At 36.6% G+C, this 16,449-nt stretch overlaps 1 protein-coding gene across 1 annotated transcript in view; it reads left to right on the top strand.

Annotated features, from left to right (window-relative positions):
* Arfgef1 (ARF guanine nucleotide exchange factor 1) overlaps nucleotides 1-16,449 on the top strand; it is a 97,295-nt gene that overhangs the window by 35,668 nt on the left and 45,178 nt on the right. Inside the window, exons 10-17 of the mRNA XM_075971350.1 lie at nucleotides 4,303-4,537; nucleotides 8,378-8,477; nucleotides 8,564-8,703; nucleotides 8,797-8,905; nucleotides 9,311-9,512; nucleotides 14,303-14,414; nucleotides 14,618-14,823; nucleotides 15,057-15,141. Of these exons, the coding sequence (XP_075827465.1) occupies nucleotides 4,303-4,537; nucleotides 8,378-8,477; nucleotides 8,564-8,703; nucleotides 8,797-8,905; nucleotides 9,311-9,512; nucleotides 14,303-14,414; nucleotides 14,618-14,823; nucleotides 15,057-15,141 (1,189 nt within the window). The remainder of the gene's footprint in view (nucleotides 1-4,302; nucleotides 4,538-8,377; nucleotides 8,478-8,563; nucleotides 8,704-8,796; nucleotides 8,906-9,310; nucleotides 9,513-14,302; nucleotides 14,415-14,617; nucleotides 14,824-15,056; nucleotides 15,142-16,449) is intronic.

The raw sequence follows: 16,449 nt of genomic DNA, 5'->3' as shown, positions 1-16,449 counted from the left end.
CAATCCAACAGCAAGGGATGTCCATCCATTTTTTGGTATCCTCTTCAATTTCTTTCTTCAATGCCTTAAAGTTCTTGTCAAATAGATCTTTCACTTCCTTGGTTAGATTTACCCCAAGATATTTTATGCTGTTTGTGGCTATCGTGAATGGAGAAGCTTCTCTGATTTCCCTCTCTGCTTCCATATCCTTTGTGTATAAGAGGGCGACTGATTTTTTGGAGTTGATCTTGTATCCTGCCACATTACTAAAGCTGTTTATCAGCTGTAAAAGTTCTTTGGTGGAGTTTTGGGGGTCGCTTATGTACACTATCATATCATCTGCAAATAACTAGAGCTTAACTTCTTCTTTTCAGATACAGAAGGTCGAGAGCTAGGGAGATTGTAAAGTAGTACTAGGGAATAGTAAAGCTCTTGCTACCCAAGTGTGAAGACCTGTGATCGGCACCTAGAATCCATGTAAATCCTCAGAAGTCTGCAGGCCAGCTAGCCTGGTACACACAGCTGCAGATAGTGATGAGACCATGTCACAAATAAGGTGCAGGATGAGGAACAGCACCCAAGCCTGTCCTTGCCACAGTTTGTCTACAAACTGTGCATGCGACACAGACACCCATGATATATATAAACACACTCATACACATAGGAAAAAAGCTTTTTTTAAAGATTTATTTATTTATTCATTTATTTTTACAACATTCTGCCTCCATGTATGCCTGCGTAACAGAAGAGGGCACCAGATCTCATTACAGATGGTTGTGAGCCACCATGTGGTTGCTGAGAATTGAACTCAGGACCTCTGTGCTCTTAACCACTGAGCCATCTCTCCAGCCCCTGGAAAAAAAGCTTTTAAAACTTTGTAACGTTCTGCAAAACACATTATATTTTCTATAGTTTTATTTTTGTCACATTGTTCTGCTTTAGGGAAAAGCTTGTTTTATGTTCAGAAAGAAAATTTTAAAATATTTTTAGGTTCAAATCTCAAAAATCAGAAAAATAAGTTATTGCTTCTTCAGTTTTTGAAAATAGGAACTTTGCAAAAGTAGAATTAAACTTAGTAATTGTATACTAAATAAGATTTTATTTATTTATTTTTTTTTTATTTTTGAGACAGGGTTTCTCCGTAGCTTTTTTTGGTTCCTGTCCTGTTTTTAAAACACCTTTCCTTATTATGGAAAATCAACATTCTCATTAAAAATTTGACAACTTTGGCATTTCCATACAAATTGATGAGGATCTTTAAGAAGAAAACTTGGTTTCACCCACTGAAACAGTCTACTAATGGGAGCTCACAACTCCAGCTGGACTGGGAAGGAACTATAGGACCAAACTAGTTCCTCTGAATGTGATTGACAGTTGCATGGCTGGGGCAGACTGCAGGGCCACTAGCAATGGCACCAGGATTTGTCCCTACTGCTTGTACTGGATTTTTGGGAGCCTATTCTCTTTGGATGGATACCTTGCTCAACCTAGATATAGTAGGGAGGGCCTTGGACTTTCCCCAAAGCAATGTGCTTTATCCTCTCTGAGGAGTGGATGGGGAGTAGGGTGGGAGGGTATGTAGAGGGAATGGGAGGGAAGAGGGAGTGGGAACTTGGATTGGTATGTATAATTAAAAAAAAAAAAGATAGCTTGTTTTCTTTTTTAAAAAAAATAAGAAGAAAACTTTTAACAATTTTGAGTAAGTTAACATCTCAGAGAAAATCCAGGTTGGATTCCTGTTACCCACATCAGGCAGCTCATAGCCAACTGTACTCCGTTTGAGGGGATCTGATGCCCTCTTCTGATTTCTGAGGACACTTGCATGCATGTGATACACATAAAACTACTTAGGCAAACACACACACAATAAATCTTCAAAAAAATTTTTTTTGAAGGATTAAGTCCAGGGAGAAAGCTCAGTTGATAACATGCTTGCCTTGCTAGCTTGAGGACCTGAGTTTGATCCTGTTTTTTAAAAAAGCGAGAATGTTGGGGTGTCTTTAACTCCAGTACTCAGGAGGCAGAGGCAGATGGAGCTCTGTGAATTCGAATCCAGAGCAAGTTCCAGGAAAGCTGGGGTTATGCAGAAAAATCCTGTCTCAAAAAGCAAAAAGCATGTACTTATAAGCCCAGTGGTGGGGTTACAGGACCAGACATATCCTTAGGGCTCACTGGCCAACCAGCTTAGCCTGTTTGGCAAGTTCCAGGCCAGTGAGAGACAGTGTCTCACAATTTTAAGAGAGGTGTGGATAGTGCCAGAGAAATGCTTTCTAAGTGATCCTTTAGGCCCTACATGGACACATACTCACTAAAGGGGTTGGGTTTACTGCTGAGGATCATTTTTGCTGTGGTTTGATAAAATGCTAGAACTTCTGTAGTTACATAGTTTTGTCTTTGCTTCTGTGTTCTTTCTTGTTCTGCTTACTCTGCTAAGCAGTGACCTGTGCTATCCAGCTTCAGTCATTATTTGAAACTAACTCATGAAAAATGGCCGGCATGAAGTTTCCAGTTTGGTATAATTTAGCCCGGCATGGTGGTATACTCTTGTCATTCCGTCTCGTGGAGGATGAGGCAGGAGGATTGCCGTGTGTTCAAAGCCAGCCTGGACTATACAGTGAAAAACATGCCTCAGAGAATGTTTATCATTTATCAATATGACAGTCATTTGATCCTTACTTTTGTTAGTGTCTTGTACAGAACAGGTACATAAATGTCTAAAAGGCGTTTTGTTTGATGCTAAGAATAGAAAGTTAAAGCATATTTATAACAAAAAAAATCATTAGATCTAATTTATAACAAAAATCCTGTTGATCTAATTATTATAGTTATTGAGCAAAAGGACAATGTGAGGTAACTTAAAAGTAATTGTATGTAGGCCTCAGAACACCCACCATGAGGACTTTTCAGTAGCTCTTTCCAGTCTTGCCTTTCATTGTTTGTAATTAAGAACAAGCATTTGGGGGTACTAATACTTTTGTATTAATAATAGTTACGAGACTAGAGTAATAGTTATCTTGGAAACAAGAGGCTCTGATACTATTGACTCAAGCATTATTTCAAATAGGAGGTATTTTTTGTGATGAACTATTGATATAAAATTAAGTATTGCTTGTTTAGATCTGCAAATTGCTGACACAACTATAAACATTTTAAGGGAGAAATCAAGAGCAAAGGTTTCACACACTATGTGAATGTGACTGAATATAGTATTTGGAATAAGTTTGAAAAAATAGTTCCTATAACATTTAATGCTCTGCCTTTGAAATATTGCCTCCAGTGAATTTCTATGGTCTTTTGGAACTAAGGGATAGTTTTCAATGGGAGAAAAAAGTGCATATGTTAAAATAATTAAAATTTTAGATAGTAAGCAGAAGCATGACACAGAACCTTAATTAGAAAAAAATTGAGAAAAATTTCAGCCAAAAATTTTTCAGATTTTCATTACAGAAGTGTTTAGAATAAGTGTGTACATATTGAGGTAATTTTAAAATTTCTAAAGGTCTCTATTTCAGAAGAGTAACAAGAATTTCAGATATTTAGTGGGAAAGTATGGTTGAAATGCTATATTTCTAGTGCAACAAAACATTTTTATTGGTGATTAGGGATTCTGACTAACATAACTAGAAAAAGATTACATTAGAACCACTTTATACTAAGCAGAGCAGATATCTTCACTGCATTCCTGGTCATCTATAAGAAGTAGAGTTGTGTGACTTTAGTACCATGCTTTAGAAAAATAGTGAAATAAGGCGTACACCTGCAAGTTATTTTTATGTCTTTTAGGGGAATAGTAGGCTTATGTTTAAAATATTGATAACTTTTACCCATGGATATGTGCATATATCCCCCTATTAACAATAAAGGAGAAACAGAGGCCATGGATCTTTTTGTCGCTGTTTCAGTTTTGGAGACAGGGTTTCTCTGTGTAGCCCTGGCTGTCCTGGAACTAACTCTGTAGACCAGGCTGGCCTCAAACTCACAGAGATCCACCCGCCTCTCCCTCCCCAATGCTGGGATTAAAGGCGTGCACCACCACCAACAACCACCCACCTCCACCTCCTATTCCCTCCTCACCCCTAAAAGGTCAGAGAGGGGCATATGGGAAGGTTTGAAATGAGGAAAGAGAAATGAGAAATAATGTGATTATAATGTCAGAAAATAAATTTAAAAACAAAGCATATGAAATTATGTGTCACCAGAGAAGCACTTGGTGTTAATGGCCAAGTTTATGAATTTGTGGAATGTAGAATGTCTTTATGTTAGGATGTTATTACCAAAATGATGACCTTGTTCCTATACTGTGCTTTGTGTTTCACCTCTTAGGTCTCATGAGTTACGGTCCAAGATTCTTTCATTGCAGTTACTTCTGTCCATTCTGCAGAATGCAGGACCTGTTTTCAGAACAAATGAGATGTTTATTAATGCTATTAAGCAGTATCTGTGTGTTGCACTCTCAAAAAATGGAGTCTCATCTGTTCCAGAGGTTTTTGAGCTTTCTCTTTCCATATTTCTTACTTTATTGTCAAACTTCAAGACACATCTGAAGATGCAAATTGAGGTATGTTCTAAATTTAGACATTAAGATTTAAAGTTACTGCTGCCTATTTTGTTCCATGTTACATTAGCAGCACATGAACACTTCCCATACCGTGAAGTAATGTGTGTGTGTGTGTGTGTGTGTGTGTGTGTGTGTGAGAGAGAGAGAGAGAGAGAGAGAGAGATTATGTTTTATTTTGTTTAGTTGTTCATTTAGCTGACTTGTGTCTCTGAAGTACTAGATGTTGGCTAAGCAGTAAGAGTACAAAATGAAGGAACAGCCTTTGTGTTTAGGAAATTTGTACTAGTTGAAAAAATAGGTTTATACTTTATATGCTGTGAAATAATTTGGTGTGCTCTTTCGCTGCCTCTCTGTATGTAGTGTGTGTATGCGTTTGTGTTTTGAATGTATGCACGTGTTGGGTGTTCATACCCATGCAGAGGCTATAATAGAATGTCTTCATCTGTGACATTCAGCTTATTTCCTTGAGACACCCTGTCTCTATGAATCAGAACCTTCCATTTTTAGCTAAACTGGCTGTTCAGCCTTTTAGGATCCATTTGTCTCCACCCTGGAATGCTGGAGTTATAGGCATGCACAATCAAGCCCAACTTTTTATGTGATGTTGGAATTTGATCTTAGATCCATAAGCAAGCAGGTACTCTTAACCACTGAGCCATTTTTTTTCCAGCCTGAATTTGGCTATCTTAAAAGAAAGGTACAGTACTGAGCCTTCAGGGCTTTAAAAGACCTTTAAAAGAGGCAATTGAAAGATACATTTTTTTAAAAAAAAATTATTTGGTAACACTTGAAAAATTTATATTGTCTTGGACATTTTTTTTCCTAAAATAGATATTTGAATGTATGTTACTATTGAAGGATGACTGCTGGTTAGTTCCTGGCCGCTTGGCCCCAAAATAATCACATAGAAACTGTATTAATTAAATCACTGCTTGGCCCATTAGCTCTAGCTTCTTATTGGCTAACTCTTACATATTAATTTAACTCATTTCTATTAATCTGTGTATCACCACGAGGTCATGTCCTACCCGCAAAGTTTCAGCACATCTGTCTCCAGTGGCTCCATGGCTTCTCTCTGACTCTGCCTCCTTTCTACCAGCATTCAGTTTAGTTTTTCCTGCCTACCTCTATCCCCAGTGCAGGCCCAAGACAGTTTCTTTATTAACCAATGATTTTCACAGCATACAGAGGGGAATCCCACATCATGTTATTTTTATTATTATTATTATTATTATTATTATGTATACAATGTTCTGTCTGTGTGTATGCCTGTAGGCCAGAAGAGGGCACCAGACCTCATTACAGATGGTTGTGAGCCACCATGTGGTTGCTGGGAATTGAACTCAGTACCTTTGGAAGAGCAGGCAATGCTCTTAACCGCTGAGCCATCTCTCCAGCCCCGCATCATGTTATTCTTAAGGTCTTCTCCCAAGATGTTGAAAAAAACAACATTTTTGGTTCTCATTTTAGTCTTAACAAAGCTAAATTAGTGGATATTCCAACTATGTCTTCATTTATTATGCTGTTGGATCAGTTCCTAAGTTAGATTTTTTTCTTCATCTTGGGATAATTCATTGTTCAAAAGAAATGTTTTATGCTTTTGTTATTTGGTAGATGCTTTTTCCAACTTCTCAAATTACTGTTTTGATCCAGGCATTATATATTTTAGAAATATTCATTTTAGTGTTGGTATGTTTTCGCCTTCGTATTATGTTTTATGTGATAAATAGTCTTAAAAATTTGTGGTTGCAAGCATGTGCCCATGGAGACAGATGTTGGTGTTGGCTGTCTTCTTCCGCTGCACTGATTCTGGAGCTTACTTGTTGAGCTAGATGAGCTGGCCAGTAAACCTCAGGAGCCCCACCTGCATATCTGTCACCAAGCCTGACTTGATGTGGGGCTAGGGATCTGAATGTGGGCTTTACCAACTCAGCCGTCTTCCCAGCTGCTGTGTGTTTTTTATTTTTTGTTAATTTCATACTAATAGAAAATGATTAATTAGCTCATAACAATTCCTTTCCTCTACCCTTGACATGGTTAAAATAATTGCATTATCTTTATAAATTAATCTTCTGTATTTTCCTTTTTGTTTGTTTTGTTTTTCAAGACAGCTTTTCTCTTTATAACAGCTCTAGCTGTCCTGGAATTCTCTTTGAATTCAGGTTGGCCTTGAACTTCCATAGATTCGCCTGCCTCTGTCTCCTGATTGCTGGGATTAAAGGCATGTGCCACCACTGCCCAGTCTCTATATTTTCTATCAAAATTCATTTAAATATTGTTATGGGACTTTAAATTTTAAGTCTAAAGTGCAAAAATTTGCACCAGTTACCTAACACTTGTTTGTCATATATCTATGAAATAGTAGATTAGCTGTTTATTTACATAGTTTGCCCATTGTCTTCAAGAACTACAAATAGAATAGAGTTCCAAGCAAAATATTGGGATTTTTATTGTAATAGCAACAAAAACCTTCCATTTGAGGATAACATTTCTCTTAAGATTAGATAATTTGGGGGAATTTGAAATACTGAGAGTCCATAGGGGCTCTGTATATTAGCCACATGATGTTTAAATTCCTACAGAACTGAGATTATAAAATTAAGTTTGGGTTACTATTTTTCTATAAAAATTAATTTAAAAGGAAATATACATTAGGAATTAACTTACCTCATAATGGTAGGTTTGGGTTATAAAATCTTACTGTATTCTAATTTGTATTTTCATTTTTACTTTTTATTTTTGTTGTTGTGAGATAATCTCACTGTGTAGCTTTAACCAGCCTGTATACCAGGCTAACTTCAAACTCACAGAGATCTGCCTGCTTCACCACTTGAGTGCCGTGGTTAAAGGTGTGCACCACAATGACCAGCTTGTTCTAATTTTTTCAAATTTTTTTTTTAATTTCCCATTATATCTTAAAAGGAGATAAATGATATAAGTATGGGTTTATTTGTAATTGAAATTTGTCTTGGGCTACCAGCCAGCTCCCAAACAAAGACACAAAGACTTCTTGTTAATTATGAATGTTGAGCCTTAGTTTAGGCTTATCCCCACTAGCTCTCCCCCCCCACACTAGCTCTTTTAACTTAATTTAACCTGTTTCTACTCATCTGTGGTTTGCCTTGGGGCTTTTTTACCTTTCTTTCTTTCTTGCCTCTATAAATCTGCATTTCTTATTTTATAAATCAGAATATTTTAAACTTCCTTGATTTGCATATCTTGTGGAAAGATATGATACAGTGTTTCAAAACTGTGGCCATGGCTATAGATATTTATTGAATATTTGTATATAAGTCATGTATTGTGTATACACTCTTACTGAGAAAGCACTGGTCTTTCTTTGTAATGCTTACTGTCTACAGAAAATACATGATTAAGAAATACTTGTTTTGAGTTTTTTGAAAGAAGAGTACATTATGGGGCTGACTGGCTAACCCATGGGAGACAAAAAGATTATCACTTTTAAAATATAGTAATTTCTGGATTCATAAAACATATTGGCCTTTTTTAAATCAGTCACTTTCCCCAAATTATTTTAATTTTAGAGTTCAGTTACATTGAAATCTAGGTACACTTAGGATTGCTCTGAACAGGGGTATCTAAAATGATAACTGATGAATGAGAAACAGTTATGTTTAAGACATCACTACCCAGAAGAACTCCGTATCTTTGCCATTCCATTTGTCATCGCTGCAGTGGCCAACAAAGCTGGTGCTCTTTTAGAGTTACGTATTCAGAGACAAACTCAAAATTGCAGTCTTGTTCTAGAGCTTTGGGACGTTTAAAAGACAACCATGCATCTGCATAGTACCTTAAACACTTGTTTCCTTCTGGTCACAGGTATTCTTTAAAGAAATTTTCCTATACATTTTGGAAACTTCTACAAGCTCATTTGATCATAAGTGGATGGTTATTCAGACACTGACAAGGATCTGTGCAGGTATTTGGAATTAATCTTTATTATTTCTGATAATGAAGTGTGTTCATACTGTAAATGCTCATTCTGAGATTATTGTATCGTCACAGATGCTCAGAGTGTGGTGGATATTTATGTAAATTATGACTGTGACTTAAATGCAGCAAATATATTTGAAAGACTAGTAAATGACCTGTCAAAAATTGCCCAAGGAAGGGGCAGTCAAGAACTTGGTATGAGTAATGTTCAGGTAAGAGCTTATTTTTTTTAATTTAAATATTTCTAAGGATGAGATGCGCATTTCTTTAAAAAGTATTTTTGTCTTTATTCTGAATTATTATAGGAATTGAGTCTGCGGAAAAAAGGATTAGAATGTTTAGTTTCAATTTTGAAGTGTATGGTTGAATGGAGTAAAGATCAGTATGTGAATCCCAACTCTCAGACTACCCTTGGTAAGACAACATTTTGAGTGCAATGTTCCAATATTTTAAGTCAGTGATACATTGGAAGAAGTTTAAAGATGCTGTTAAAGTAGTCTTGTGAGCCGGGCAGTGGTGGCGCATGCCTTTAATCCCTCCACTCGGGAGGCAGAAGCAGGTGGATCTCTGTGAGTTCGAGGCCAGCCTGGTCCACAAGAACTAGTTCCAGGACAGGCTCAAAAGCTACACAGATACCCTGTCTTGAACCCCCCCCCCCAAAAAAAAGCAATAATAATAATAGTAAAATAGTCTTGTGTTATATTTATGTATGTACATAAACTGACAAGTCTTTTTAAGCATTGAAACTATTTCAACTTGCACTTAAATTTTCTAGTTTAGTTCTGCTGTAATCTTCTGTATTTACATTTCTTCTTACAGGTCAAGAAAAACCCTCAGAGCAAGAAATAAGTGAAATCAAACACCCTGAGACTATAAACAGATATGGAAGTCTAAACTCCTTAGAATCCACATCATCTTCAGGAATTGGCAGCTACAGTACACAGATGTCTGGCACTGATAATCCAGAACAATTTGAGGTCTTAAAGCAGCAAAAAGAAATAATAGAACAAGGGATTGATTTGTAAGTGCCAGATTTGAAAAAGAAATGTTACAGATTATTCTTCAGCCACAAATGTGCCATCCCTTCCTCCAGTTTCCCTACATCTTTCTCTCTTTTGTGTATTCCTTATTGTTCTCTTGGATCTAAACATCGAATGGCTCCATATTTAGTTCTCCTTCTTCATTGAAGTCTAGCCTATGCAGACTGAGAAGATGCCCAGCCTGTGGCTTCCTCTGAATTAATCTCGCACCAGGCTGATGGGCAGAGGATGTGCAGTTTTCACTATTTTAGTTAATCTGATTTCATAATCATGTGACAAAAATGTAAAATTTGAAAATTCCACTATTTATCATTGTTCCTTCTATGTTTCTGCTTCTTTGACTTTAGTTACATGCTTCATTCTTGCTAGGAATTTTATTTTTGTTTGTTAATATTAAGTAGTCATTTCCTAATCCAACCTGGCTACTCTCCCAGACTTGTGAAATCAATTTTCCTGCTAAATTTTGTGAAGCAGTCTACAAAAGATATAAAAAATCATTTCTTTTAAGTTTTTCTTATTCAACCTACAAAATAATGGGTTTCTTTCTTCTTTAAGTTAAAATCTAACTACGTCATTTCCCACTTCTTATTCTCTCCCAGCCCCTTTCATGTACCCACCCCCTTGCACCTTCTCAAATTTATGACCATTTTTCTTTGATTATTTTCTGATATATGCATTTATACATATATACAAACATACATAATATATGACACACACACATATATACCTAAATGTATAAACACAAGCTACTCAGCCCATTCAGTGTTTGTTGTATGTATATGACTTCAGAGCTAACCGCTTAGACTCATCAATGAGGAGGACTATTTCTTCCACTTGTAGCATTTTAGTTGTCTGTGTCTACGGGTGGGGCCCCATGATAATTCCCTGTCCGTGTTGGTATATCTGTTGATATTCAGGATTTCATTAAGTCATTTCACATACACATGCACACACACTCGTATATACATACAATTCTACTTTGCTCATTTTTGTTGCCTTAATTCCTTCCTTTTTCCCCCTTCATTATATATAATACCTATGTCCCTTTCTGTCCTGCAAATAACCCCGCTATTCCTTTCTGTCTCTGTGTCTGTGTGTGTGTGTCTTTCTCTTTCATATACACACACAAATATACACACATACAGATACATAAAGACTTAATATCTTCATATGAGAGAAATGTATTTGTTGTCCTTCCTATTTTCTCTAGTTCCTATTGTGTGTTCTTTTCTTAGACCGCTTATGATTAACTATACTGGGATCGTTTCTTTCCTGGGCGCATTTACTCTTCTTTTCAGACTGGACTATTTCTTTCAGCTCTGTAGAGCTGACTTAGTGAACATAAATTCTTTAAATCTGTTTTTTATCGTGAATTTTGCTCGTCGGTTGTATCTTAAGTCCAATTAGACAGCTGTTAGTTACTGTCAAAATACGAGTGTCACTATTGTACCTATAGGGTTAGTGTACCATGCTGGTCATTGTAGTTCATTGGAGTTATATCTAGGTAGGACTCTTGGCTGATTCCTTACCTTGGAAGACATAGTGCTTTTTGGTACTGTGACTGCTAGTCCTCAGAGAGAAGGCTTTCAGGATAGATCCAGCTTGGCTTCTTCAAGTTCTGTGTTCACTGAGCATGGTGTCTTCAGCAGTGATTTACCTTCAACCACTGGGAGGCAACCAAGGGCAACGGCAACAGCCTATAATATTTTGAAAGTGTTGGACTCATGACAGTATGAAAGAGTGTGTCTCATACTTGGCACTAGGATTTCATTAGCCTATAGTTCTTGAGGGAACAGTTAGGCCAGGTGGGAAGTTTTTTTTTTAATTGTATGTGTATGTACACAGACATATGTATTATATGTAATTTTAGGTAAATAAATAATAATGTAATTCCTTAAGGCTTTTTCAGACATCGTTACTGAAATTTTACCTTCCTCCCTTCATCTCTTCTGGGCCTTCAGTTCTATTAGCTACATATCAGTTTTTGTGTAGTACCATGCTGATTTTGTTCATATGGCTGTCTAGTATAATTTAAAATCAGATGTTATAACTCCTGCATTATTCTTTATGTTTAGAATTATTTTTAGCTTGTGGGAGGGTGTTTTGTTCTAAAACTTTTTCCCAGGAAGAGACGTTACTACACAGACATGCGGGAGCATGACTCAACCCAGGTGGTGGCCCATGACAGGTCAAAGTTCAGATACCACCAAAGTCTAATTTGGTGAACCGTGTGTTTTATTAAGGTTACTTTCAGGAGCAGAATGACTCAGAGACAACTGCATTACCAAAGCATACCCCAGCATGTGCAACAGTTCCCAAAACCTAGGAATCTAGAGCTCGCTCCACACCCTGCAGTCAGCCCAACAGTTTGGAGAGTGTATCTTCTCAGTGTCTGTGGTCTAAACGTTTTCTGGGCAGCATGGCTGGTTTCCTTTTCTTCCAGGCAGCTTGTCTGGTCTTAGAATCTTCTTAGCAGCTTTGCTCAGCAGAGTGTTTTTATGCAGGTTGCCTTGGCTTAGTGTCCTCTCTGCAGTTGGCTCATTTACTCCTGGAGGACAGGATCTAATGAATATGGTCAGTTTAAGGGACTTCCTGAAGCTATTGGATTTGTGTACCTTTCTGCTTCAGGTGCTTCCCTGCAGGATAGATTGTTTCAGTCTCAAAGGAAACTGTTATACAAAGGGAAACATGTCTTTAAAATTTTCTAATTTTTGTGAGATTTATTTATTCTGTTTCTATGTGTTTGTGTGTGCGTTTGCTGTTGTGATCTTTCATGTGGTTGTTGGAAACTGAACCTTGATCCTCTACAAAAGTAACAAAATATTTACAGATTGTAAAATGTAAATCACCCGTGTCTTTTTATGACAGCTTTTATTATATTTTATACAGTTTAACAAAATAATTTTCAGTTGAAGAAGGATCTGTTAAGATATTGGCTTAAAGTTTTGTTTTCCTTTAAGCTTTTTATAGTTCATATTTTAATATGATTCCTTATAAAAGAAGTGAACATTCATTTAATAAGACACACAGAGGCAGGGAGCCAGTGGAGGGTGATGGCAAGTGCTTTTAACCACTGAGCCATGTCTCCAGCCCCTGAATTCTTACTTTTTTGTTGTTTTGCTTAATTTTCTCCACTTAGGTGAGTAAAGAATGTCATTGTAATTTTGGTGGGGATCGTGTTGGCTCTGTCTCACAATATTAGTTTGCCATTGCATGAGGAAGATTTTCTTAACTTCTGGTATCATCTTTAATTTTTTCCCTTGCTGTCTGAAGTTTTATTGTAGAGGTCTTTCACCTTGGTTAGGCTTATTCTCAAGTATTTTTTTTAAGCTATTGTGAATGGAATGTTTGCCTGTGTGTGTGTGTGTGTGTGTGTGTGTGTGTGTGTGTGTGTGTGTGTGTGTGTGTACATGTAGAAGACAAATGGCTTGGGGGGGGGGCAGCCAGATTTCCATCTGCTATATGGATTGCAGGGATCAAATTTAGGTCATGAGGCTTGGTGGCAAGTGCCGTTAGCCACTGAGTCATTTTTCCAGCTCTGTTTATAGTCTTTTAATTTCAATTGCTTGGGCCATAGGTGTCAGGAATATACTCATCTTCTAGCTTCTCCAGTGTTTTAAATTTTAAATTTTGTAAGTCTTCCCTGATTACCTTTTGTACTTCATTTGGAACTCCTCTTTTATTAATTTAAATGTCCTCTCTTGTTGTTTTGGCTAGTTCTCCATCTTGTTCATCTTTTCACAGAACCAACTCTTTGGTTTCTTTTCTTTTCTCTCTCTCTCTCTTTTTCTTTTTTAAAACAAGGTCTTACTATGTAATCCCAGCTGGTCTTGAACAGGTTATATAGGCCTGGGTGCCTGATTGGCTTCACTTACTCAGAACCTGTGCCTCCTAAGTGCTGGGATTGAAAGGCATGTACCCTTAGGATCTATGACCTGCCTAATATGGGTTTTTCACAAGGTTTATAGTACTAGGCATGAATTTCCTCCTGTGAAACAGGTCTTAAATCCAGTCTCTCTAATTTAATTGTTTGAGGTTTTTTTTTTTTTTGGTTTTTTCGAGACATGGTTTCTCTGTGGTTTTGGAGCCTGTCATGGAACTAGCTCTTGTAGACTAGGCTGGTCTCGAACTCACAAGATCCGCCTGCCTCTGCCTCCCGAGTGCTGGGATTAAAGGCGTGCGCCACCACGGCCCGGCAATTGTTTGAGTTTTTATTTGTGTCTTTTGTATATGTTTACGGGGTCATGTATGCCAAAATATGTGTTGGAGTCAGGACATTTTGCAGATGTCAGTTCTTTCCCTGGATCATGTGGACCCCAGATATCTAAATCAGTTCAACAGGCTTGGCTGCAAATACCTTTACCTGCTAAGCATCTTACATGCCCAGGTATTCAGCATAGTCTCCAAATGCATTAGGTTTAGGGAGTTCAGTAAGATATATAGGAATAGATGAGAGAAGGGGGTAAATTGAAACTATACTGAGAAAAACGTTATGTGATAGTCTAATCTGTTTAGGTATCTGTGGCGAGTCAGAAGGTACAACATACTGCAGTGAACTGCCTCTGAAGTGATCTGTGTCTGTGCTAATGATATACTTCCATTTGAAGTCTTTCCTAAGAAGAAAAAATAAACCTGTGCCATGTAATGATTCTGTGTGCATGTGTGTTGGTTCCTGTTTTCTATATGCAATTAAGAAAGTAATTTACTGTATTTCAAAATCTCAGGAAGTATGAGTAGTTCTCTTTTTAATCTTTCTATTAACTTCATCTAGATTTAATAAGAAACCAAAGAGAGGAATACAGTATCTTCAAGAACAAGGGATGCTTGGCACCACACCTGAAGATATAGCTCAGTTCTTACATCAAGAAGAAAGACTAGACTCTGTAAGAATACCATTTTATTTCATTCTAGCCCTCTGTCTACAATTTATAAGCATATTAAAACAGTTGATTTGTCACTTCAGTCTGGAACTTGTATAGCCAGGTAGTCAAAACTTGTGGTTCTTGGGATTTTCTGCTTTGTAAATGTTATGTGGAAAATGGAACATGCCATTGAATATTAAGTTATCTCCTTTGGTTTACATTAGACTCAGGTGGGTGAGTTCCTGGGAGATAATGATAAATTCAATAAAGAAGTCATGTATGCATATGTGGACCAACATGACTTTTCAGGAAAGGACTTCGTTTCAGCCCTCCGTCTGTTTCTGGAAGGATTCCGTCTTCCAGGGGAAGCTCAAAAAATTGATCGATTAATGGAAAAATTTGCTGCAAGATACCTAGAATGTAACCAAGGGTAAGTAAGATGTGTATACTTTTTGATGGTCAGTTATATCCATGGTAGTCAGACCCCTTCCTTAAGACAGTTTATATGGTCTGCTGTTTGGCAATGTTAAGACAAATTCATCTATAATAATAATAATACATGAACGTGTTAATCCTGAGAGAGAACATTAAGAATAGGGTTTGAAATGACTTGTTTATAATAAAACAAAGCTTATAATGTGACACAGTATTTTTATTTTTCAGACAAACCCTTTTTGCTAGTGCAGATACTGCTTATGTTTTGGCCTACTCAATTATCATGTTGACCACAGACCTTCACAGTCCACAGGTATGTTTTTATCTACAGCAATATATACAGTAAGTAGTGAGTATTAAATGTATTCTTTTAAATCTGTTAAGTATTAGTTGAAATGTAAATTTATGTGGTTAAACCAATTGCCAGAATTAAAATGATAGCCATTTGGTATTTATTCTAATAAACATAAAAGTATTTGTAAAATATTTGTGAGTCTCATGATTCAAAGTTACACAAAAGTTAAAACAGATTTTAACCTAAAGAATGTTTTAGGTCTTTTGAATATTTATTACATAGAAACTACTATATGTTATCTGCCTTTTTAAGAATACATTTCAAGTATGAACAGCAGTAAGATTAGTATTTAAGAGATTATATAGGATAGAATAGGATAGATTATATAGTACTATTGGAATTGCACTGAACCCCACAGATGTGGTCAATCTTGATGTTGACACACACAGAGATAATATTGTCACATCTCAGTTATATGTTATTTCTTTGTCTTTTAGTGTGTGTCTCTGAGAGAGACACACTTTAAGCATACTCACTAGCATCTTAACTAAACATTGAACAAACATTGAACTACAGGTGTGTAGGAAGTGTCCCAACTTAGTGACCATGCTTAACAACCACAGTTCCTTAGTCTTATTAAAGAACAGCTACTTGACTTCTGATACCTACTTTAAGATGTTGCTTTTGAAGTTTACAGTACTTTTTGCTTGATTTCTAAAAAGCACATTTTGGTATTATTATTAAATTGTCTCTATGAGTTAATTTATAAGAATTTTTTAGCTATTAGTTGGGTATAATGATACACATCTTCAGTCTCAGGACTCAGGAGGCAGAAGCAGGTGAATCTCATGAGTTCAAATCCCAGTCAGTGCTACAGAGTGAGACCTTAGTTTAAGCATATGGGAATAAAATTTAAGAATAATGTGTTCCAAAAAAAAAAAAAAGAATAATGTGTTCCATACAAGATTTCAAGAGAAGAAAAGTAGAACTGGTTTACATTGCTTTCCAGAATCCCACCATGGTGGCAGTGTGCAGCATGTTTGAATGACTAAAAGCAATATTTTCTCTGCTCCCAAGGGAGCCCTTACCCAAATACAGACACTTAACAGTTACTTCTTATTTTCCATAAGACATTGCCCTGTCTCCGATTGTCACAACTCCAAAACATTTCTCCATAATTCCAGGTGATTTTGGTCTTCCTTTACTTCAAATTGTGATCACTTGGATTTTGGTTTTTTTTCTATTTTTCCTTTTTCTTTTTTTTATAAGCATCTATCTGTCAGAACTTTAGGTAAAATGTCTTGCTTTTTGTTTTTTAAAGCCAGG

This window comes from Microtus pennsylvanicus, chromosome 5, assembly GCF_037038515.1.
Source record: "Microtus pennsylvanicus isolate mMicPen1 chromosome 5, mMicPen1.hap1, whole genome shotgun sequence".
Taxonomy (NCBI): domain Eukaryota; kingdom Metazoa; phylum Chordata; class Mammalia; order Rodentia; family Cricetidae; genus Microtus; species Microtus pennsylvanicus.
Note: the sequence above shows the minus strand (reverse complement) of the source record. Positions and strands in the feature narration are given on the sequence as shown.